Below are 23,582 nucleotides of genomic sequence, written 5' to 3'. Positions count from 1 at the left end.
CCCGCCACGGGCTGGCCTCGAACTCATGACCTCCTAGTCAGAGTGATTTATTGCAGCAGGCTGCTCACCAGCCTGCGCCACAGCCCGGCCCTAAACTAAACTAAACCTGAGAGACTCCACTGCCTTCTTATGCCCTTCATGGTGGGCTGAGGGGGGTGGGTATGAGTTTCAAAGGCCATTTTTAGTGTATTTACTGTGTTTTAATTCTGTTTTTACCACACTGTTACTATTTAATTGCTTTTCAAGCTCTGTATAAACTTGTCCAGTGTGTAGTGTTAGCTGCCTTGAGTCCCCATGGGGAGAAAGATGGGGCATAAAGAGAATAATAATAAAACTGATCAGAGGGGGCACCTGAGGGTCATCTACTCCAGCCTCTTTTCACCCTGCATCCACTTGCTAGGTGCCGCATTGCTAAAGCCACCCTGGGTCTCCTTGTGGAGAGAAAAAGCAGCATAAATATAAAAATAAACAGACATAACAATAGCAACAACAATAATGAAGATTCCAGTGCCTGCTGTGGTAATCTCTGAGCGGTTAGACTCAATTCAACCCTCTCTGGGGGAGATTCCACCAAAATGCAGCAGAGTAGCAAAAGCAAAAGCTTTCAAATGCAGCAGTTACTTACACGGGGTGAGCAAAGAGAAGCCTTTGACTATTTAGGATGGCAATCGATTGCAGAGTCTCAATAAAAGTTCAAAAAGCATTTATTCAGGTAAAAAGAACTCCATTGTAGATAGAAAGGTTTGGAGCTGTCTAGTCTACTCTAGACTGGTTTCTAAGGAAAAATAAGAAAGGAAAAATAACAAACATCTAAATAGTTATATCTTGCCTGGAGGGACAGCAAGATGCTGTGGTTAACTTGAAGAACAAAGGGAGAAGAGACTGAACCAAAATGGTTCCAACCTCATGGTCCAGTTTATTGGGGCCATAAAACATTCTACACAAACACAAGATAGTCTATGTACAAAGAAAATATGTCCAAATAACATATAATATTATTAAAGTTCCCCGTACAAAGCTCAGTTTGACAGTACCAGACAAAATGAAAAGGAGCAACAGCTCTAACACAAAAGTTATCCAAGTCTGATATTGGTTCCAATGTATATAGGCTTCAGGGATACATAGCCAATGAAAATATCTTCCAAAAATAATGATGGAGCACCGCTCTCAAAAAAGTCTTCGAAAGTAAAGTCCAAATAAAGTCCCAAGTCTACAGGGGTCCCGGGTATTTTTGTACCCTGTTTCAGGGAGAAAATCCCCTTCTTCAGGAGTTGTTATACTCAGCAACAATGAACTTATATCTAAAACAGAACATAGAGTAACAAGTATTTTACCAGCAGTATTAACAGAAGTAAAAGTAACCCATATAATAGTATTATACTTACATAGTGCCTAATTGCTTGCACTGAGTGACTCTGCTTGTGGTGATTTCCACTGCGAGTGATTCTGGAGGTTCATTCAAAGGTTTTTAAAGAGTACTTGGTAATTTAAAGGAAACAACTAAAATTAAGTGATTCATTAAGTCCCTGAGGGGGAAAGGTTTTAAACTTAAAGATCCAGTACATTTCCCTTTGGGATAATAGTTTTTCCAAGTCCATGAAAGGTTTTTGAGTAATGCATTCCAGAGCACAAAATTTAAATGAGGTAGATGAATGCTTGTATTGAGTGAAGTGTGAATATAAAAGAGATTCTGTAGATAAATTTTTGATTCTGGATTTATGTTCAGAGATTCTGATTCTCAAGGGTCTGGTTGCCTTTCCAATATACCAGAGATTACAGTCACATGTCAAGAGGTAGATTACATTGCTGCTATTACAAGTGGAAAAATGTTTTAGTGTGGTACCCACTTTGTTCCTATGATTATATATCTCCTTGGTCTTCCAAGACTGAGGACAACATTTACAGTGACAAGGATAATGGCCTCTCAGGGTGCTCTTCGGTGTACTAATGGGAGCGATTAAATCTGTATGGATAAAAAATTCTCTAATATTTTTAGTACGTCTAATCATTTGGTCTATCATTTGTTCCCACCCCTAAATTTAATGCATTTCGAGCACGAATAGACTTATTTAAACTATTTAGAACCATCCGCTTAAGAGACGTTTTTAAAAACAGCATATCCAACACAACCATAGATCCTTTTAAACCTAAACGTACCTTCTGCCCTTCCACAGACAACATTTACATTAAATGCTGTCAAGGACAGAATGCCACCAGATAAGATTCAACACAGTTTATTAAAGATACAGAACCAAAAATGCTCGTAAAAAACAAAGAGCTAGGCAAACACTCGCCTTCAATATGAAAAGTCACTCAAAAACGGTTCAAAAGATAAAGCAAAAGATAAACCAAAAAATGCTTACTTCAGCCTGGGACTTTAAACAAACAAAAGCTGGTAAACAAAGATTCAATAGAACATAAATACTGGCAGCAGATTCCTCTCTGCTACTCAACAGCTGTGGTTGAGCAACTAAGTTGTTACTCCTCCGTGCAGCGGGCAAACTCCGGGTTCAAACACATCAATCAGGGTTGCAGCGGTCAGCGGGGTCCCAATCCGGTCCGAGGTCGATAGCCAGGTGCAGGCGTCTTAGGTTCCACGAAATCCTCCGATAGCCAAAGAAAGGGTCGTCCAAGATCGTAGTCAGTCAGTCAGTCAGTCAGTCAGTCAGCCAGTCCAGTGTCAATTCCGAGTAGGTAAATAATGTCCGTCAAGAAGACGACGGAGGTCCAAGCTATCAAGATTAAACACAGGTTGCACAACAAAAGCCCACACAGTTCCTCCCGCCGTCTATGCCCAGTGTCCTTGGTAACTTACGTATTCAGCAAACGAAACACACCCGTCTTCAGGAAATTCCCAACAAGATCCCAAGCGTCCGTCCAGATTACCTTGCCCAACGCAATTAGCCCCGGATTCAAGACCCCATTATATGCCAGTTACAACTCCTCATCGCTATCAGCTGTTACCCTAATTCCCGGTGCCTCATCATCATCATCCTCATCAGAGCTAAAACATCTTTGACTACGCCCCACAGCATCCCCAGCTGTGGATCCCGTTGTATCCCTCCAACTTGTCCACGGGTCCGATCCTGCAACCCGCCAGTCGCTTCCCATGCAATCATTACCAGGAACACCCAAATCCTCCCTCACACGAGTCCATTCCATGTCATCCTCCTCTGAGCTAACCACCTCTTCCTCCATTCCCTCGGTAAAACCCTCAAAGGAGTCTTCGTCAGTTGATTCTGCAAATATGTCCCGCAGCCGTTTTCTCTCTCGCTCCTCAAGAGAGTCCGACTCTCGAGGAGTCTTACGACCACGTCTCCCAGTATTGGAGCCAAAAGGCTCAACCATAACAAATGCTTTGAAAAAGTTGTAGCTCTATCATCTATCTGACTACATTTAGGCTGGAGTGGTCCAGGGTGATTCCCAAGAGTGCCCACCCCTAGGAGTGGGCTTCCCTCTTGGCTTAAGGAGGGGGCACTGGCGCTGAAGGCATTGGAAGTCTTTGCAGCTCCGTGCCCCCAACCCAGTCCTTTTGTGCCCAACGCTGCTCCCTGGCTTTTGCAGGAAGAAGAAGAAGAAGAAGCAGCAGAAGACCAAGGTGGAGGTGCCCAGGGGCCACGGGGCCGTCCCTTTGCAGCGGCAGCGCGGAGGTGGGTCTCGGCTGGACAGCAGCCCCGTCCCTCTCAAGCCCCTGGAAGGACTCTTTGGGCTTGGCAGGATGCAATGGCAAGGCCATGGGGCAGGGCTGGGACGGGGCAGAGATTCAGGGGACAGCTTTCAGCTCTGTTGTGACACTGCTTTTGCTGCACACACACACACATATACACCCATGCGTACACACACACAAATATACATACACTAGCTGTGCCCAGCCACGCGTTGCTGTGGTGAAGTCTGGTGGTATGGGAAATAAAGTAGTGAGGAATTGGTGGTAGTTAAGGTCAAGGGTAAAGGTTTTACCTTACATTAAGTCCATTATATTGACTTTTATGACTGTTTTTAATCATGTTGAAGTTTTACTGCTCGGTTTAATGTTTTATCTGATTTGTGCTGTCGTGTCTGGGCATGGCCCCATGTAAGCCGCCCCGAGTCCCTCCGGGGAGATGGGGCGGGATATAAGAATAAAATTATTATTATTATTATTATAAATGGGTTATAGAGCTGTGTGGAAGGGCTTTGAGTCTACACTGCCATATAATCCAGTTCAAATCAGATAATCTGTATTTTATCAGCAGTGTGGAAGAGACCTAAGTGAGGCCTAACTCTGCCTGTCCCCTGGGCTGAGTGGGTTGCTAGGAGACCAAGTGGGCAGAGCTTAGCCTCCTAACTGTCAGCAATTGGATAAAAACAATTATTCCTCTCCCTCTAATTAGGACTTTATTTTTCTTTTCTTTTTGTTGTATGAACGCAGAGGCATGGATGAGGGGTTGTGCTGCCAAGTTTAGTGTTTCTGGGATGTGTAGTTTTGTTGTTTTGTCCTAGGCCGAAATTTCATTACCCTTTTATATATATAGATACATAAAAAGGTCAAGGTCAAGGTTTCCCCTGACGTTAAGCCCAGTCGTGTCTGACTCTGGTGGTTGGTGCTCATCTCCATTTCTAAGCCCAAGAGCCGGCGTTGTCCGTAGACATGTGGTCGCTGGCATGACTGCATGGAGTGCCGTCCATACACACACAGATACATTCATACACAGAGACCCTATGACAGGAACAGGGGCCAAGGCTGGGATGCCAGAGGAAGGAACTGGGGAAGGAGACACAGGCAGACCGCCTCCCAAAACCCACCTGCGGAAAGAGGAGGGGAGGAAGGACGGAGGAATGGTCAAGCTAGAGGGAGGGACAAGGCCCCTGATATGGGGCAGGGCTGCGTGTCCAGCAGCACCTTTGCTTGGTTTTAGCAAGATTTTCCTACTGATCCGTTTCTTCAGATGCACCAACTGTCTGAGCAAAGCAGAAGGCCGTGAGGCTGGCCTGTGACTTCCCTCAGTTGGGACACTAGGCTCGTATAGATGCAGTTTAGAACCGCATTGGCCTTTTGCGCTCCCGCATCACACTTTTGACTCCTGTTCAGCTTGTGGTCTGCTAAGACTCCTAGAGCCCTTCCACACAGAAGCCCTTCCACACATATTCCTCTTGATGCAGCCTAGGATCGTGTTGGCCTCTTGAGCTGCAGCATCACACTCTTGGCTCATGTTCAGCCAAATATATTACTATCATCAAGCCATGGCTATATTCCTTTTCTCCATCTAGTGCCTAGACTCTCATGGATGCAGCCTAGAACCGCACTGACCCTTTTGAGCTGCCATGTCACACTCGTAGTTCATGTTCAGCTTGCAGTCCACTAAGTCCCTTTCCTGGCTTTTCCTATTTATCGTTTCTTCCGATGCACCAACTGTCTGAGCAAAGTGGAACACAGAGTAGGGCTGTGACTTGCCTCAACTGGGACACCTAGAATTGCATTGGCCTTTTGATTTGCCACATCACACTCTTGGCTCATGTTCAGCTTGCGGTCTGCTAAGATTCCTAGATCCCTTACACATGGACTATATAATGGCATCCCCAAACTCCAGCCCTCCAGGTGTTTGGCCCTCCAACTCCCAGAAGCCCTAGCCAGCTTGTTCAATGGTCAGGAATTCTGGGAGTTGGAGGCCTAAATAACTGGAGGGCCGGAGTTTGAGGATGCCTGATAGAATAACACATCTGGACACTATATTCCTATAGATTCAGCCTAGAACCACACTGACCTTTTTGAGCTGCCATGTCACACTCTTGGCTCATGTTCATCTTGTGTTCCATTAAGAAGACCATCCCAAGTCCCTTTCCCGGGGACGGTGCCCAGCCAGGCTTCATCCATCCATCCATCCATCCATCCATCTATCCATCCATCCACCCATCCTTCCTTCCTTCCTTTTCTGCCCAGGGGCAAGCAAGCTGCACACCCGGATCCCGGTGCCGGAGCTGCCGGAGGTGCTGAAGAGGCACAAGCGGGCCGAGATGGAGGCCGCAGTGAACAGGGACGGCGGAGGGGACGACGGGAGTGCCGAGAGTCCAGCGGCCGGGCGGGACGTGGAGTTCCAGGTCTGGGGCCACAGTGTTATTTATTTATTTCCCATACTTGTATCCCCCCCTTCTCGCCCCAAAGGTGATTGAGGGCAACCTCACAGTGGGGGTCCCGGGGCTGTTCTGCTGTTGCTCCTGCCTAGCCCGCGTTGCAGACCCAATGAGACCTGACCCAAAAAGCCATTGGCCGGCTCATTCTCTTCCCTCTTTGCTTCTTCCCACAGAAGCTGGTCTCCGGGCTGCTGCACCCCTGCCTGGCCGGGAAGGAGCCCCAGAACCTGCCCAAGAACCGCTACAAGAGCATCCTGCCCTGTGAGACCCTCCTTGGGACTCTTCTTAGGCGATCTCTCGTAGGCCGAGGATGATGGTCCTCCAGTTATAGGGTATTGGTGGTGTGTCCGTAGGTGGCTGAAGAGACCTATTCTTGACCCGCATGTTCTCCCACTGTGAGGGCATCGGTTTCTAGACGGAAGGCGGTCCCGGTCAGGGTTGGCTTGACGCTCCTTCCTCTTGGCACGTAGAATCATAGAATCATAGAATCATAGAATAGTAGAGTTGGAAGAGACCACATGGGCCATCTAGTCCAACCCCCTGCTAAGAAGCAGGAAATCGCATTCAAAGCACCCCCGACAGATGGCCATCCAGCCTCTGCTTAAAAGCCTCCAAAGAAGGAGCCTCCACCACGGCCCTGGGGAGAGAGTTCCGCTGCCGAACAGCCCTTCTCACAGTGAGGAAGTTCTTCCTGATGTTCAGGTGGAATCTCCTTTCCTGTAGTTTGAAGCCCTTGTTCCGTGTCCTAGTCTGCAGGGCAGCAGAAAACAAGTTCCCTCCCTCCTCCCTATGACTTCCCTTCACATATTTGTACATGGCTCTCATGTCATACGTTTCTCCCTTAAGCCCTCCATTCGTGCCTCTTCGAATTCCTCATCACTGCTGGTCACAGCTGACCTCCAATTAGAGCGCTCAAGGGCCAGGGCTTCCCAGTTCTCAGTGTCTATGCCACCGTTTTTATGGTTGGCTTTGAGCCCATCTTTGAGTCTCTTTTCCTGCCCACCAACATTACGTTCTTGAGTTCAGAGTAGAGTATCTGCTTTGGGAGACGGTGATCTTTGGGCATTCGGACAACGTGGCCTTTAGTCCAGCGGAGTTGGTGCTGTAGGAGCATTGCTTCAATGCTGGCAGTCTTTGCTTCCTCAAGCACGCTGACATTTGTCCGCCTGTCTTCCCAAGAGATTGGCAGGATTTTCCTGAGGCAACGCTGATGGAAACGCTCCAGGAGTTTGGTGTGACGTCTGTAGACAGTCCACGTTTCGCAGGCGTAGAGCAGGGTTGGGAGGGGAATGGCTTTGTAAACAAGCCCCTTGGTCTCTCTACGGATGTCCCGAACCTCAAACACTCTCTGCTTCATACAGGAAAATGCTGCACTCGCAGAGCTCAGGCGGTGTTGTATTTCAGTGTCAATGCTGACTTTTGTGGAGAGGTGGCTGCCAAGGGAGCGGAAATGGTCGACATTTTCTAATGTGACACCATTAAGCTGTATTCCTGGCATCGCAGAGGGATTGGTTTGAACACTTTGGTTTTCTCAATAACCAGTGGGAGGCTGAGCTTGAAGATGTTTAGAGTAGCTTGGAAGCCTTCTTCTGAGTGTGCACAGACTACGTTGTCATCGGCATATTGGAGTTCTATAATAGATGTAGTTGTGACCTTGGTTTTGGCTTTCAGTCTGCTGAAGATTGTGCTGAGATTAAAGGGTAGTTTTGTGGGGCCTGAATGCCCCCCTCAACTTCTTTCCCTGACCCTCTCATTGCAGACGATGGGTCCCGCGTGGTGCTCCAAACCAACGATGGCAAAGCCGACTACATCAACGCCAGCTACATCGATGTGAGTTGGTTTTAGGGGACGGGACCTGGTGGGCAACATCTGGGGAGGGTCCTTTTGTGTGAGTGGGGCTTGGCAAGGCATGGCATCCCATTTGGGGGATGTTCAGGGTCAGGACCTTGGGTGCATCTACACTGGAGAAGGAAGGCAACTTGACCCCACTTTCAGCCTCATCACACTAGAAGAGCATGGATCCACTTCAAATCCAGTTTCTGCTTCCTGCAGAATTCTGGGGCTTGTAGTTTAGGGAAGGGGCCTTTAAAATGCTCAGTCAGACCTCGCCTCACTAAACTACAAATCCCATAATTCTGCAGGAGGCAGAAACTGGATTTAAAGTAGATCCATATGCTGGGAAAGCTGGTCATCCGGATGATATACGAGTCAGGCCTCACCTCTCCTGCTCATCTGTTCGACCACTTACTAGCTACCAAGCGGCACTAACAAGAACGACAGCATAGTCGATCTTATCTGCTGAACCCAGCGGCAATTAAATCTTTATTTACAGGCCTGGAGTAGAGGATGGCCATTGACCCAGCAGGGCTTGGATGCCATTGGTGGGCAACCATTCCCTGCCCTTCCCTTTTGCCCAGGGTGGTGTGGCCACCGTCCTGGGGTCCTGCATGGCAGAGGGTGGAGTAGATGGCCTTTGGGGGTCCTTCCAACTCCATATCCTCCCTGTCCCATTGACTTGGCCAGAAATGCTAAGTGGGATCAGCATTGGGCCATTTCTGTTTGCACACTCTTCTTAATCTCTTGGAGGGGGGAAGATTGGCATGAATGGGTCTCTACTTGCAATGCTCTTCCTTCACAAGGTCTAGAAACTTGTTTCTTCAAAGCAAGCCAGCCAAGCCAAATCCTTGCTTGAGGTCAGCTGCTAATGAGCCTCTTGCTAATGGCTTCTTCTTGCAGGGCTACCGGGCCCCCAAGCGCTTCATTGCAGCTCAGGGTAAGACCACTCTTTTTTAAAATAAGTTTTTATATCTATTTTAATACCAGCTGTTAGGAATTGTGTGAGTTGGAGTCCAAAACACCTAACTTAGGGACATTGAGGATGGAGGGGGGTTGCAGGAAATAGATGGGAGGCCCATGAGCAATGCCCCAAAGCAGTGTCCCCTTTCCGCTTGGCGAGGGTCCCATGGTATTATTATGGGGAGGGGGTCCTATCTCGCCAATGACCACAGAGACAAGCCAATCTTCTTCCCATGGGCCTCCCTGCCTGACCCTTGCCCTCTTGGCCAGGCCCCCTCCCAGGGACGGTGCAGGACTTCTGGCGGATGGTCTGGCAGGAGCGGACCCCGGTCATCGTGATGCTGACGGGCCTCGTGGAGCAGAACAAGGTGAGAAGGAGAGCCCGATTCCCCAGCCGTAAACACCTGCAGAATAATAATAATAATAACAACAACAATTTTATTGCTTACCCGACTCTGCTCATGGCTCAAGGTGAGTCCCAACACAGTCAAAACGCACAAACATCCATCCATTGCATCCATCCACACCTACACTTTTGCTGTATAAAAGACTCTCTTAGCACAGTGGTTCCCAACCTGTGGTCCTCCAAGTGTTTTGGACTTCATCTCCCAGAAATCCCAAGCCTTTGTTAGGAATTGTGGGAGATGAAGTCCAAAACACCTGGAGGACCAAAGGCTGGGCACCACTGAGCTAAGTGGGCCAGAAAGGCATTCAGTGAAGCCAGGCGTGGATCTTAAAGCCTTCTGCAGAATGACATCCACAAGAAGACACGTTTCCATGGCCAGACTTGTCCATTCCTTTGAGACCAGACAAAGGTATTCTTTTGGGACTCTGGTTTGTTACTGTGGGCCTGAAGCTTGGAATTGGGCTCAGATGCAACTTGTTTCCTACTATCTCAACAGGCTATTTATTAATATCACAGACACCTCCAAGGTCATGTGGCCACTGGCATGACTGCATGGAGCACTGCTACCTTCCCGCCAGAGCAGTACCTATTGATCTACTCACATATGCATGCTTTTCAACTGCTTGTTTGGCAGAAGCTGGGGCTAACAGCAGGAGCTCACCCCACTCCCCAGCAGTACTTATTCCATACAGAGGGCAAGACACAAGAATAGTCACAGTGTTCTGTTCCAAGGGTCAATTAGCATGAAGCTCACCAAAAGTCCAACATGCAAAGCCCAAAGCCCAAAGTATGTTTTTAATGTTTTTTAATGCTTGTATAACATATTCTTATTGATTATTGTTCATGGTTTTAAATGTGTTGTTAATTTTTATTGGATTTGTTTGGCATTGAATTTTGCCAGGTGTTGTAAGCCGCCTTGAGTCCCCTCGGGTGGGAAAGGCGGGGTAAAAATGTTCTAAATAAATAAATACAAGATATAAGGTGTTACAAGATTTCCAGCTGAAGCTCTCCATATAATGACAATTGCTGCCAGCACCATGCTGCCACCAGCATCTATTATTTATGCTGCCAGTGGCAAGCCTTTGCAGCAGTGTAGCCCTTCTCTACTTGACCTCCACACCTGTATGGATTCCAGCCTCAGGTGAAGCCAGGCAGGATGACTTAATTCCTGCTCCTCGGTCTGGTCCTGTTCTGACTCTGGCACGTCTACATCAGAAGGGCCCGGCTCCTGCTGAGCATCCTCAGGCTGTTCAGGCATGATCCTGAATTCATCCGCTGGAAGGAAGCCCCTTCCTCCTCGTCCTCATTCAGGACCTGAGCCCTTTTTTAAAACTTAATTCTTATCAAATTTACATCCTCCGCAGCGCAAGTGTGAGCAGTACTGGCCGCCCGACGTGCAAGCCGAGTATGGAGACATCACTGTGACGCTGAGTGACACATGGGCTGCGCCAGGGATCGTGTCCCGTACCTTCAGCCTCAAAAAGGTAAGGAAGAGGAGAGGGCTCAGGGGGATCCCACCCAGTCTCCCCATCCTGGGCCTTTCAGGGCCATTCAGAATCTTCATCCATGACTTGGGCAACAGAATTGAGGCCTGTTGATCACATTTGCAGACAGGACCAAATAGGTCCAAAATGACCTTCACAGATGAGAGAGCCAATGGGTCAAAAGTGTTGTATCCCAGAGTTGGAGCCCCTCTGACCGTAAAGCACCACACCAGTTGAATATTGTCAGCAAGCAGTTTATTGAAGAATGTATAAAAGCCAAGCAATAAAAATGATATACAAGTATAGTCAAAAAGGGTATCTTCAAAATGGAACCATTGGTCCATAACTTCCAAGGCACAAAGATAAAACACAAGGTACAAAATCCAGGCAGAGTAAAATCCCAATATTCAAAACATGAATGTAACAAAATTGGAACCATGGAACTACGTAGAAAACCACCTGGAATCACAGCACAGGAACTTGGCAAGACTGGCATGAATAATCAACGTTGACCACTCTGAGGTGAAAAGCTTTACCTTGTCTCTTGTCCTGCCTCATTCAGTGAGAAGAACACATTCCGTTTCACTTTCCTACCAGATAACACTTTACCTTCCCTCTTTTCCCGAAGATGGACTGACCTTCGAAGGACCTGTGAACTCTCTCTTTGTTTACAAAAGTCTTGTCGTCTATCTTCAAGCTCATTAACTTCTCCATCTGCATCTGATGACTCATCCTCAGAAAACCGATTAGCAGAGAAAACCTGTGGAAAGCTTCTCTCGGGAATGTGGCCTTGAGCGGCCTCCCTCTCTTCCAACAGAAACCTCAGGCTCGAAGCCAAGCCTGTTAAGAACCCCATCGTCCGCATTGCAATCAGGCACAGGCCCAGAAACCTCATTGACATCAGACACATCAGACACTATCACAGGCTGGACTACAACAAAAAGTACCAAAATGCATTTCACCAAGGAGCAATGTATGATGCTGTCGCACCTAAGGTTAGCTTCACCTTGCTAAAGACTCCAGGCAGCACACAGAAGTAGTCTTTTGTAGTTTATTTAGAAGACAGGCAAAAGATAGTTCATAAAAGGTAAAAGTTCAGTTCCAAAAGATAGTTACAAAAACAAGGCTGTAAGCAATGAGTCCATAGGAGCGTGAAACAAGATCCCTTTCAAAGAAGTCCCAGCAATCAGAATATATCCAAACTGTACGATAATACAGGAAAGCAAACTTGGTACAGGAAAGCAGACTTGCTTCTTCTTGATCAAGTGATGAAATTGCATTGACAGAGATCTGTCTTTCAGCAGACTGTTTTAAAAGCATGACATGAAGGCATTTCTTTGCCCTCTGACCTCTTGTTTGTTTGCTATTCGGAGGCTTCTCCACAACCCTCTAAATCCCAGTCTACTAGCCCAATGGAGCTCAGAGTCAAGGCCACTGATCTCGTTAGTGTTATCAGCGAAGACGGAGAGCTACCCTCCCTTTCTGCTTCTTGCACCTGAAAACCTTCATCAGAAATAACATCATCATTTTCTCCCATGGGAACAACTCCCTGCTCTTCATTTCCCACGGCAGGAATACTCTGCACCTGGATCCTGTAATTCCCAACATCAGAGTCATCTTGAAATTCATCTTGAATCTGCTGAATCCCATCATTATGCACATATAACCCAGAATCCTCATCAGAATTACACAAAGACAAAGGCTGAGTCACAACAGATGCTACAGATTGGCAATAGTAATGAAATGCACTTGGGGGGGGGGGCATTGAATAGAGTCCATGAGAAAATGATCTAGGAGTCTGGATGGGCATCACTCGGGAGTGTTTTGATGGTGCCTTCTGGGCAGAAGGGGTGGGTCTGGATGGCCTCTGGAGGCCCCTTCTAGGATGACTCCTCCTTCCTAGCCCCATTGCCTGCCCCTCTTCTTCCACCCCCCCTCCCAGGCTGGAGCTGTGACCCCAAGGAAAGTGGAGCACTTCCAGTGCCTGCAGTGGCCGGACCACGGCCTCCCCCGGGACCCGGCGGGGCTCCTGTGGCTCCTGGAGGAAGTTGACCGGCAGGTGTCCGAAGCCCCCAGTGCGGGCCCCATCGTGGTGCATTGCAGGTAAGGGTCCTGGGTCCGGCGGGGGGGAGGGGTGCAGATTGTGGGAGCGGGTGGGGGCCAGACGGGGGACCCTGCCCCTCTCCTCCTGCTCTCGTCCAGCGCAGGCGTCGGCCGGACTGGGACCTTCATCGCCCTGGACTCCCTGCTGAAGATGGGCCGCTCCGAGGGCCATGTGGACATCTTCCGCTGCGTCCAGAAGATGAGGGAGCAGAGGGCCAGCATGGTCCAGACCAAGGCAAGTGGGCTCTGCCCCCGAGACATCGGGGTGATCCCTAGAATGGGGGTCAGTAGATCCCATTAACCCCTGGGGCCCCAAAGGGATACAACCCTATACCTAAAATTGCATGAATGGCACTTGGGGGGCATGAATGGAAGTGTCATCACGTGTTCCTCGCTTTCTGAGCCGTGGTAGAACACAACCCATAAGGCTAAAGAGAAATGAGGTTGCGCCTCAATGCTAGGAAGGAAGGGTTTTCTGGTAGTAAGGGCTTTTAGGGACTAAAGCATGGAAGTTGGTGCACTATTTATTTATTTATTTATAAATGGTAAATAAATACATAAATAAATAAATAAATTTATTTACAGTGTTTATATCCCGCCCTTCTTTCTCACCCCGAAGGGGACTCAGGGCGGATTACAATGAACATATATATGGCAAACATTCAGTGCCATCAGACAAACAACATACAGTATAGACACACACAGAGGCAATTTTAACATTTCCAGCTTCACGAGGGTATGCTCAATTCTGGCCACAGGGGGAGCTGTTGCTTCACCGTCCACACCGAGTGCTGTACTTCCTCATTCCTTTGCATGTGCTGATGGCAGTTTTATGGTGTTGTAAATTAGTTAAATTAGCCTCCTGCATAAAGCGTACCTAAATTTCCTACTTCACAGATGCAACTGTCTTTCAGGCTGCTTAGGTAAACAAGCCGGGCTATTTAATGGTTGGGGGCTTAACCCAACCCAGGCTTTGAACTCATGACCTCTCGGTCAGTAGTGGTTTATTGCAGCTGGTTACTAGCCAGCTGCGCCACAGCCCGGCCCTACACATCCCTAAGGAGAGGCCACGGGCATCCTTCATCCCAGCCATGCAGAACGAATGACATGAATTAAGGGATGTTATTAAAGTTGGCATGTGGTTATACAGTATTACTGAAAGGGAAGGATAATAAAACATGGTCACAATCAATGGACCATGAGTATGTAGTGCATAGAAAAGCATTGGTGGTTGTGTGTTTAGTATGAGTTGTTATGAATGTTGTTGTGTCTGTTTTAGATTTAGTTTTGTAAGGTGTCGTGGTGCTTACCTTTAGTGACAGAGATCATGAAAATCTCACTTTCTGTGTCATTCTTTTGTTTTCTTTATTTCTGAGTAAAACTTAGCCTTAAAACTAATGAACTATTGTCATCTTTACTTCTATCCTGCCTTTTAACCCCATAGGGACTCAATCGTAGAATGGCAAACTTATTATTTAACCAAGTTTTAAGAGCTTGAATGTATTTTACCTAATTATTACAGGAGTGTTAGGATAGGATGTTTATAGTGTCTTTGTATACTTGTCTTTTGTCTTTTACTATTGATATGGGGGCCACGGTGATGCAATGAACTGCTGGCCTGAAGGTTGGCAGTTCGAATCAGCGAGACGGGGTGAGCTCCCGCTGTTAGTGCTAACCAAGCAGTTCTAAAACATGCAAATGTGAGTAGAGCAATAGATACTGCTTGGGCGGGAAAAGGCAAAAAGATGCTCTAAGCAGTCATGCTGGCCACATGAGCAGGAGGTGTCTATGGACAACGCAGACTCCTTGGTTTAGAAATGGAGAAAATCACTTCCCCCAGAGCCAGAGATGAACTCGATCTCCAGAGCCGAAAATGAAAGGAGAAGCCTTTGTCTTTGTCTGTGTATTTGTGTCTCGTTGTATGTTACTGTTACAAGGCATTAAATGTTTGCTTGTGTCTGTTTATGTGCTGTAATCTGCTCTGAGTTCCCTCGGGGAGAAGGGCAGAATATACGAGGGTTGAATGAAAAGTAATGCCTCCACCTTCGTAATTAGTAACATCTGACTTGCGTGACAAACAAAGACTTGGACGTCCTGTGACAGCAACCACCAAGTTTCACAAGCAAAAGGTTGACAGATTGATTCAGGAGGATCGTGGTATCACTCGGAGAGAAATTTCAAGCATAATTGACATTTCACAAGAACGTGTGGGTCACATTATTGCTTTGCGTGGCTGTCGGAAAATCTGTGTACGATGGGTCCTGTGAGACACCGGTTGCAGAAACAGAGTGTCGACTTCTTCCGTGACGGCTTCAGAAAACTTGTTCATCGTTGGCAGAAATGTATCCCATTGCCTGGTGATTATGTGGGAAAGTGAATAGTGGTCGTTAAAGAGCACATTCTAAGGATTATTTCTGTGTCTGATTTATTAAAATATTCCCATTCAAACCCAAGTAACGAAGGTGGAGGCATTGCTTTTCATTCAACCCTGTTGTTGTTGTTATGGTCAGAGGACTAATCAATAAAAAAAATCTATTTATATAACACATCTAATAGAAATTTACCATAAGACAGATGGAAACTTTTTTTTTTAAATAATCACAATTCAATGTTTGTGAGTGGATGCAAAGCGGAAACTCAGCAGCAGCAGTGGCCTTCTTTTCTGGGTCTGGGGTCTGGACCTGAACCTGCTTCTTGCTTCCCTCCTCTCCCCGCAGGGCCAGTATGCCTTCCTCTACGAGGCCTTGCTGGAGGGGCTGCTGTGCGGGAACACGGGGGTCCCGGTGGAGGAGGCCCATGCCCACGCCTCCCGCCTGGAAGCCCCCAGCGAATGGGGCCCGGGGTCCGGGTTCGCCCAGGAGTTCCAGGTACCCAAAGGGAAGGAGAAGAAGAAAGGAGAGGGAGGGGCTCTGGGCACTTGCTGGTTATGTTAAGAATTTTTTACTTGTACAACAGGCATGAGCAAACCTTGGTCCTCCAGGTTTTTTGGACTCCAACTCCCACAATTCCTAACAGCCTACAATTGCATTACTTTATCCCTGTTGCTTGGGATTACTTTGTAGGCGCATCAAAAAATAAAATTGCCTCGTGGTCACATCAGCCACTGAGGCTTGTCTAGTTATTCTGACGTTACAATTGATCATGAATATCATACAAGCATGCAATAATCGCAGAATATGTTTGACTTATAAAAAAATAATAACATGTTACTGGATCCAGGCTGATCTTGGAAGCAAAGCGGGGTCAGCCCTGGCTCGTCTTCTGATGTGTGAGAATTGGCCATCTGCAAGGACGTTGCCCAGAGGACCTTGCCTGGATATTTGATGTTTTACATTCCTGTGGGGGGGCTTCTCTCATGCTCCTGCATGGGAAGCTGGGGCTGACAGAGGGAGCTCACCCGCTCTCCCCGGATTTGAACTGCCGACCTATCGGTCAGCAGTCCTGCCGGCACAAAGGGTTTAACCCACTGCACCACCGGGGGCTCATCCCCTCTGTTTCAGAGGAAGGACTTTACAAAATCGCCTCTGAGGATTCCTTCCCTGCAGAATTCACTGGGATGTAAGAAGTGCTCTGGGGCCACACTTTCTTAATGTGTTGCTGCCTTTGATGGGCTGGGAAGAGGGGCAATGCTTTGGGGGCTGACCGGCCCCTTCTTTCTGTTGGGAATCACCCTGTTCTACTCAAGTCTAGATGCAGTCAGATAGATGATAGAGTTAGATTGAGGGAATCCTTTCCCTGTGTCCAAAGCATGCCTAGACAGGCTTTTCTGTGCTTCACTCTATCCTGTTTACGTCACATCCCTTACTTTGAAGTTAGTAGAAATGTGAATCTCCAGGGACACTAACTTCTCATTGGTCAGAATGTCTTTTATGGCCCCAATAAACTGGACCATTTTGGTTCTTTCTTCTCCCTTTGTTCTTCTAGCTAACAAGAAGCATCTCGCCATTTCTCCTGGCAAGATGTAACTATTTAGATGTTTGTTATTTTTCTTTCTTATTTTTCCTTAGAAACCAGTCTAGAGTAGACTAGACAGCTCCCAAGCCTTTCTACCTACAATGGAGTTCTTTTTACCTGAATAAACACTTTTTGAACTTTATTGAGACTCTGCAGTCCATTGCAATCCTAAATGGTCAAAGGCTTCTCTTTGCTCACCCTGTGTAAGTAACTGCTGCATTTGAAAGCTTTGCTTTTGCTACTCTGCTGATTTTGGTGGCATCTCCCCCCGAGAGGGTTGAATTGAGTCTAACCGCTCAGAGATGACCACAACACTTTCCTCCCTCTGCCCCTTCTCCAGGCCCTGGAGCGCCTCTCGGAGCTGTTCAGCCTCGCTCCCCGGACAGAAGCCCAGAAGCCCTGCAACCAGACCAAGAACCGCAGCCCAGAAATACTGCCAGGTGAATGGGGAGTGGGCTTGGGCAGTGGGAGGGTCCTGGTCCGGCCAGCTCCCTCTGGTCAGTGTGGCAGGAAAAGAGACCCTGGCTCAACATTAGGAAAGGACTTCTTGACAATTGGAACTGTTGGGCAGTGGAATATGCCGCCGGCGGGGAGGGTAGTAGAGTCTCCTGCTCTGAATGGAGCAGAGGCTGGATGGCCATCTGTTGGGAGGGCTTGGATTGTGTTTTCCTGCTTGGCAGAATGAGGTTGGACTAGAAGATCTTTTGGGGTCCGTTCCAATTCTTGTGATATATAGACTGCCTGGGAGTTCAATGGAGTCTCCTTCTCTAGAGAATTATAAGCACAGGCTGGATGGCCATCTATCGGGAGGGCTTAGATTGTGTCTTCTTGCAAGGCAGAAGAGGGGAGAGGGGCTTGGGAACTCAGGATTTGGAGCCCAGTGGGATGTTTTGGGTGGCCATCTGATAGGAGGGTTTGCATTATGCCTTCCTGATCGGCAGAAGGTGGTTTGGACTGGATGGCCTCTGGGAGTCCCTTCCAACCCTAGGATTCTAGGACTCACAAAGCCACGAAGGGGCCCACCGCTTTTGTTGGCATCCTCTGAGGCATGTGCCCTTAGGACAGGCATGGGCACACTAAGACCCGGGGGGCCGGATGCAGCTCTCTAGGTGCTTACTTCAGGCCCCTCCTCATTTCCCCTGTCCTCTTGGCATAAAGCCACGGAGGCCCGCCACATCTTTATGCAGAAAGGATGGAGGAGGAAGGCACGCAGTAGCTAAGAGCCATCTGGAGTGCTCTCAGCCATCACATGCCTCACCTCCTGGAATAAGCTCCTGTGAGCAGCTTGTCCTTCTGCTGGGAGGACGACTAGAGGAAGGCATGCAGCTGCTGAGAGCTCTCCAGAGCGCTCTCGGATGTCGCCTGTCTCACCCTCGTCCTGGAATAATGCCGAGAGGACAGCCCAAAGATCGAGGGAGGAGTTTCGGGGAAGTCGCCACATGTCTTGTTTTCCCCCCAGCATAAGGATGGGGTGAGCTGCTTGTCCTTCTGCTGGGAGGATGGCTTGAGGAAGGCATACAGCTGCTGAGAGCTCTCCAGAGCGCTCTCGGATGTTGCCTGTCTTGCCCTCCTCCCAGAATAATGCAGAGAGGACAGCCCAAAGATCTAGGGAGGAGGATCTGGGGGGTTGCCTGTGCATTTCAGGGAATCCTTTCTCTGTATTGTTTTCCCCCCCAGCATAAGGATGGGGTGAGCAGCCTGTCCTTCTGCTGGGAGGACCGCTTGAGGAAGGCATGCAGCTGCTAAGAGCTCTCCAGAACGCTCTCGGATGTCACCTGTCTCACCCTCGTCCTGGAATAATGCCGAGAGGACAGCCCAAAGATCGAGGGAGGAGGATCGGGGCGATTGCCACATCCCCCCCCCCCCCGGCATAAGGATGGGGTGAGCAGCCTGTCCTTAAGCTGGTAGGACGGCTTGAGGAAGGCATGCAGCTGCTGAGAGCTCTCCAGAACGCTCTCGGATGTTGCATGTCTCGCCCTCCTCCCGGAATAATTCCGAGAGGACAGCTCAAAGATCGAGGGAGGAGGATCGGGGTGGTCGCCACATGTCTTGTTTCCTCCCCGGCATAAGGACGACGTGGGTAGCCTGTCCTTCTGTTGGGAGGATGGCTTGAGGAAGGCATGCAGCTGCTGAGAGCTCTCCAGAGCGTTTTCGGATGTCGCCTTTCTCATCCTCCTCCTGCCATCGGGGCAGTTACCACATGTCTCATTTTCCTTCCATCATTACGATGGGGTGAGCAGCCACATCCTTGTGCCAGGAGAACAACCTGAGAATGACCCACCCCCTCCTGACCCTGCCCTCTCCCAGGCCCCCCCCCCCGGTCCATCCCACCCAGCGTGTCCCTGGCTACCTTCTTTCCCAGCCCTTCCAGCTGGGCCCACAATGCGGCCCCAAGGCAAAAAAGTTTGCCCATGCCTGCCTTAGGAGGAGGGTTCTTTTGTCTTTTTGGAGGTCAAGAGGGGCACCTGTAGGGTCCAGGGGCTGGTCATGGAGCCAGGAACCCCATGCCAGGCCCCTCCCCACTTCACTCTCTACATCCTGTTGTCCATCCCTAATTTTGTCCATTTCCTCCTCCTCCTCCTCCCTGCAGCGGACGGCAGCCGCCCCCTCCTGATGTCCTCCCTGAAGGCCGACGGCACCCCGGGATACATCAACGCCACCTTTGTGGACGTAAGCCCTTGGAATTGACCGCCGACCCTCTGCAAACATCCCCCAGGAAATGACAGGCAGGAACTTGGGACAAACCTACTCATTCAGTAGGGCTAAACCTGCCCACCACGTCTTGGCCAATTGAATTATCTCCTTCCCTTCCTTGGAGCCACAGTCAGGAACAGTTTGCATTGGATTCAAAAGTTGATGCTGTAATAGTTGTTGGGCAGCAGATCCCACCTATGGGTGACGATGTCGGGTGCGGGCTGCTGGGAAGTGCAGTCCAATGGCACCCGAGGGATGGGCTCCCCTATCCCTGCCTCTATTTAATGTACAGTAGACCCAACATAAACGGTCAGGCAGAATGTTGGATAAGTGAAAATGTTGGATAATAAGGAGTTGGGTGGGGCCACAAATGGCTGGCCAGGACTGGGATGGGCGGAGTTACGAGCGCCTGCAGGACACAGGGGGCGGGGCTAGAGGAGGGGGTGGGGCCTCTTCCCAAGTACCTGATGGGGCTGAACCTCTATACCCTGCCCCCATGTCCTAACAAGCGCCTCAGGGGAGATATAGAGGCTCAGCCCTGTCTCGGGCTCTTGGGAAGAAGCCACGCCCACTCCTCTAGCTCCACCCTTTAGACTAAAAGGCCTCTCAGGAGAAATATAGAGGCTCAGCCCTGTCTCGGGCTCTTGGAAGGAGGCCCCGCCCCCTTCCCTAGCCCCGCCCTCTGTGTCCCAACAAGCGCCTCAGGAGAGGTATAGAGGCTCAGCCCTGTCTCGGGCTCTTGGAAGGAGGCCCTGCCCCCTTCCCTAGCCCCGCCCTTTAGTCCTAAAAGGCCTCTCAGGAGAGGTATAGAGGCTCAGCCCTGTCTCGGGCTCTTGGAAGGAGGCCCCGCCCCCTTCCCTAGCTCCACCCTCTGTGTCCCAACAAGCGCCTCAGGAGAGGTATAGAGGCTCAGCCCTGTCTCGGGCTCTTGGAAGGAGGCCCCGCCCCCTTCCCTAGCCCCGCCCTTTAGTCCTAAAAGGCCTCTCAGGAGAGGTATAGAGGCTCAGCCCTGTCTCGGGCTCTTGGAAGGAGGCCCCGCCCCCTTCCCTAGCCCCGCCCTTTAGTCCTAAAAGGCCTCTCAGGAGAGGTATAGAGGCTCAGCCCTGTCTCGGGCTCTTGGAAGGAGGCCCCGCCCCCTTCCCTAGCTCCACCCTCTGTGTCCCAACAAGCGCCTCAGGAGAGGTATAGAGGCTCAGCCCTGTCTCGGGCTCTTGGAAGGAGGCCCCGCCCCCTTCCCTAGCCCCGCCCTTTAGTCCTAAAAGGCCTCTCAGGAGAGGTATAGAGGCTCAGCCCTGTCTCGGGCTCTTGGAAGGAGGCCCCGCCCCCTTCCCTAGCCCCGCCCTTTAGTCCTAAAAGGCCTCTCAGGAGAGGTATAGAGGCTCAGCCCTGTCTCGGGCTCTTGGAAGGAGGCCCCGCCCCCTTCCCTAGCTCCACCCTCTGTGTCCCAACAAGCGCCTCAGGAGAGGTATAGAGGCTCAGCCCTGTCTCGGGCTCTTGGAAGGAGGCCCCGCCCCCTTCCCTAGCCCCGCCCTTTAGTCCTAAAAGGCCTCTCAGGAGAGGTATAGAGGCTCAGCCCTGTCTCGGGCTCTTGGAAGGAGGCCCCGCCCCCTTCCCTAGCCCCGCCCTTTAGTCCTAAAAGGCCTCTCAGGAGAGGTATAGAGGCTCAGCCCTGTCTCGGGCTCTTGGAAGGAGGCCCCGCCCCCTTCCCTAGCTCCACCCTCTGTGTCCCAACAAGCGCCTCAGGAGAGGTATAGAGGCTCAGCCCTGTCTCGGGCTCTTGGAAGGAGGCCCCGCCCCCTTCCCTAGCCCCGCCCTTTAGTCCTAAAAGGCCTCTCAGGAGAGGTATAGAGGCTCAGCCCTGTCTCGGGCTCTTGGAAGGAGGCCCCGCCCCCTTCCCTAGCCCCGCCCTTTAGTCCTAAAAGGCCTCTCAGGAGAGGTATAGAGGCTCAGCCCTGTCTCGGGCTCTTGGAAGGAGGCCCCGCCCCCTTCCCTAGCTCCGCCCTCTGTGTCCCAACAAGCCCCTCAGGAGAGGTATAGAGGCTCAGCCCTGTCTCGGGCTCTTGGAAGGAGGCCCCGCCCCCTTCCCTAGCTCCGCCCTCTGTGTCCCAACAAGCCCCTCAGGAGAGGTATAGATCCTCAGCCCTGTCTCGGGCTCTTGGGAAGAAGCCACGCCCACTCCCCTAGCTCCGCCCCCTGTGTATCCTAACAGGCACCTCAGGTGCTCAGCCCTGTCTCCGGCACTTGGGAAGAGGCCCCGCCCCTCCCCTGGCCCCGCCCCCGTGTCCTAATAGGTGCCATCACCACCCCCCTGGATCACTCCAGCGCCCACCAGGGGGTGGTAGCACCCACTTTGAGAATCACTGATCTAGAATATATTTTTATAACATGGAAATCAAATCCTTGTTTTCTTCCCACAAAATATTTTCCAACTCTTATTTCTTTTTTGCGAACCCAATTTTATTGTCTTTATGGCCTAGATATATCCTGTAAGTGATGATAACTAAACCAGTTATGTGTCCCTAACAATATAAAATCTACCAGTAATGTCCGGTTGACCCCTCCCCTCCTCCTTTCCAGGGCTACGGCCAAGGCGAGCGCTTCCTGGCCACGCAGCTGCCCCTCCCGGAGACCCAGGCCGACTTCTGGGCCTTGGCCTGGGACTACCACTGCCGGACCCTGGTCCTGCTGGACTCCCCCTCGGACCTCGACCAGGTCAGTCTCGGACACAAGGCTCCGGCCAGGGTTGGGGGGGGGGGCTGCCACACCTGGAGACCCCCGGACCCTTCCATGGGGCAACAGGGGCTGCAAGAAACGAAGGAAACTGTTGAGACCCAAAATCTCTAGTATCTATTTCCAATCAGACACTAGAGACAAGGAGATTTAAAATATCATTTAATTGATTTATTTATCATATTTATATCCCGCCTTTCTCACAAATGGCACTACATAGTGCCTACAGCATAAAACATGAGAAAGTTACATTAAAATTAAAATAAGCATACATAAAATACACAGTAGAGTCTCACTTATCCAACATAAACGGGATGGCAGAACGTTGGATAAGCTAATATGTTTTAGAATAAGGAGGGATTAAGGAAAAGCCTATTAAACATCAAATTATGTTATGATTTTACAAAGTACGCACCAAAACATCATGTTTAACAACAAACTTACAGAAAAAGCAGCTCAATACACAGTAACGTTATGTAGTTACTATACAGTAGAGTCTCACTTATCCAAGTCTCGCTTATCCAAGGTTCTGGATTATCCAACGCATTTTAATCTTTTAATCTATGTTAATTTTATCAATATTTATATGTATGTATTTTTATCCTTTACAATTTTATCTTGTAAATCGCCTAGAGCATCTTGGATGGAGGGCGATTAATAAGTAATTAAATGATGATGATGATGATGATGATGTTTTTTGTAGTCAATGTTTTCAATATATCTTGATATTTGGTGCTAAACTAGTAAATACAGTAATTTCGACATAACATTACTGCGTATTTAAACTACTTTTTCTGTCAAATTTGTTGTATAACATGATGTTTTGGTGCTTAATTTGTAAAATCATAACCTAATTTGATGTTTAATAGGCTTTTCCTTAATCCCTCCTTATTATCCAAGATATTCGCTTATCCAAGGTTGTGCCGGCCCATTTAGCTTGGATAAGTGAGACTCTACTGTATTTACGAATTTAGCACCAAAACATTGCAATGTATTGAAAACATTTACTACAGAAACATTGACTACAAATAAAGATAGAATTGCATAAAATGAACTTACGGTAACAACATTGTCGGAAATTAAATGCATAAAAAAATCAGTCCTTGCTGCCTAGGGAAACAGCTGTGGATCTGGGCGGGAGGCAGACTGCGTTGGATAATCCAGAACGTTGGATAAGCAAAGGTTGGATAAGTGAGACTCTACTGTATTTACGAATTTAGCACCAAAACATTGCAATGTATTGAAAACATTTACTACAGAAACATTGACTACAAATAAAGATAGAATTGCATAAAATGAACTTA

At 49.1% G+C, this 23,582-nt stretch overlaps 1 protein-coding gene across 2 annotated transcripts in view; it reads left to right on the top strand.

Moving 5' to 3' along the window:
• LOC103281041 (receptor-type tyrosine-protein phosphatase T) overlaps positions 1 to 23,582 on the top strand; it is a 57,712-nt gene that overhangs the window by 23,858 nt on the left and 10,272 nt on the right. The window contains exons 11-23 of one of the 2 annotated variants that reach the window (XR_010001484.1): positions 3,565 to 3,650; positions 5,921 to 6,078; positions 6,285 to 6,372; positions 7,871 to 7,941; positions 8,848 to 8,884; positions 9,178 to 9,275; positions 10,678 to 10,797; positions 12,740 to 12,900; positions 13,005 to 13,135; positions 15,618 to 15,767; positions 17,195 to 17,294; positions 19,445 to 19,524; positions 22,126 to 22,260. Coding sequence is in view for 1 of the 2 variants with exons in the window: in XM_062966502.1 (XP_062822572.1) it covers positions 3,565 to 3,650; positions 5,921 to 6,078; positions 6,285 to 6,372; positions 7,871 to 7,941; positions 8,848 to 8,884; positions 9,178 to 9,275; positions 10,678 to 10,797; positions 12,740 to 12,900; positions 13,000 to 13,135; positions 15,618 to 15,767; positions 17,195 to 17,294; positions 19,445 to 19,524; positions 22,126 to 22,260 (1,420 nt within the window). In the remaining variant the exon portion in view is untranslated. Of the gene's footprint in view, positions 1 to 3,564; positions 3,651 to 5,920; positions 6,079 to 6,284; positions 6,373 to 7,870; positions 7,942 to 8,847; positions 8,885 to 9,177; positions 9,276 to 10,677; positions 10,798 to 12,739; positions 12,901 to 12,999; positions 13,136 to 15,617; positions 15,768 to 17,194; positions 17,295 to 19,444; positions 19,525 to 22,125; positions 22,261 to 23,582 lie in introns of both variants that reach the window. The other variant, XM_062966502.1, reaches the window with a different exon arrangement.

This window comes from Anolis carolinensis, unplaced genomic scaffold (assembly GCF_035594765.1).
Source record: "Anolis carolinensis isolate JA03-04 unplaced genomic scaffold, rAnoCar3.1.pri scaffold_21, whole genome shotgun sequence".
NCBI lineage: Eukaryota > Metazoa > Chordata > Lepidosauria > Squamata > Dactyloidae > Anolis > Anolis carolinensis.
This window is presented reverse-complemented; position numbering and strand designations above follow the sequence as displayed.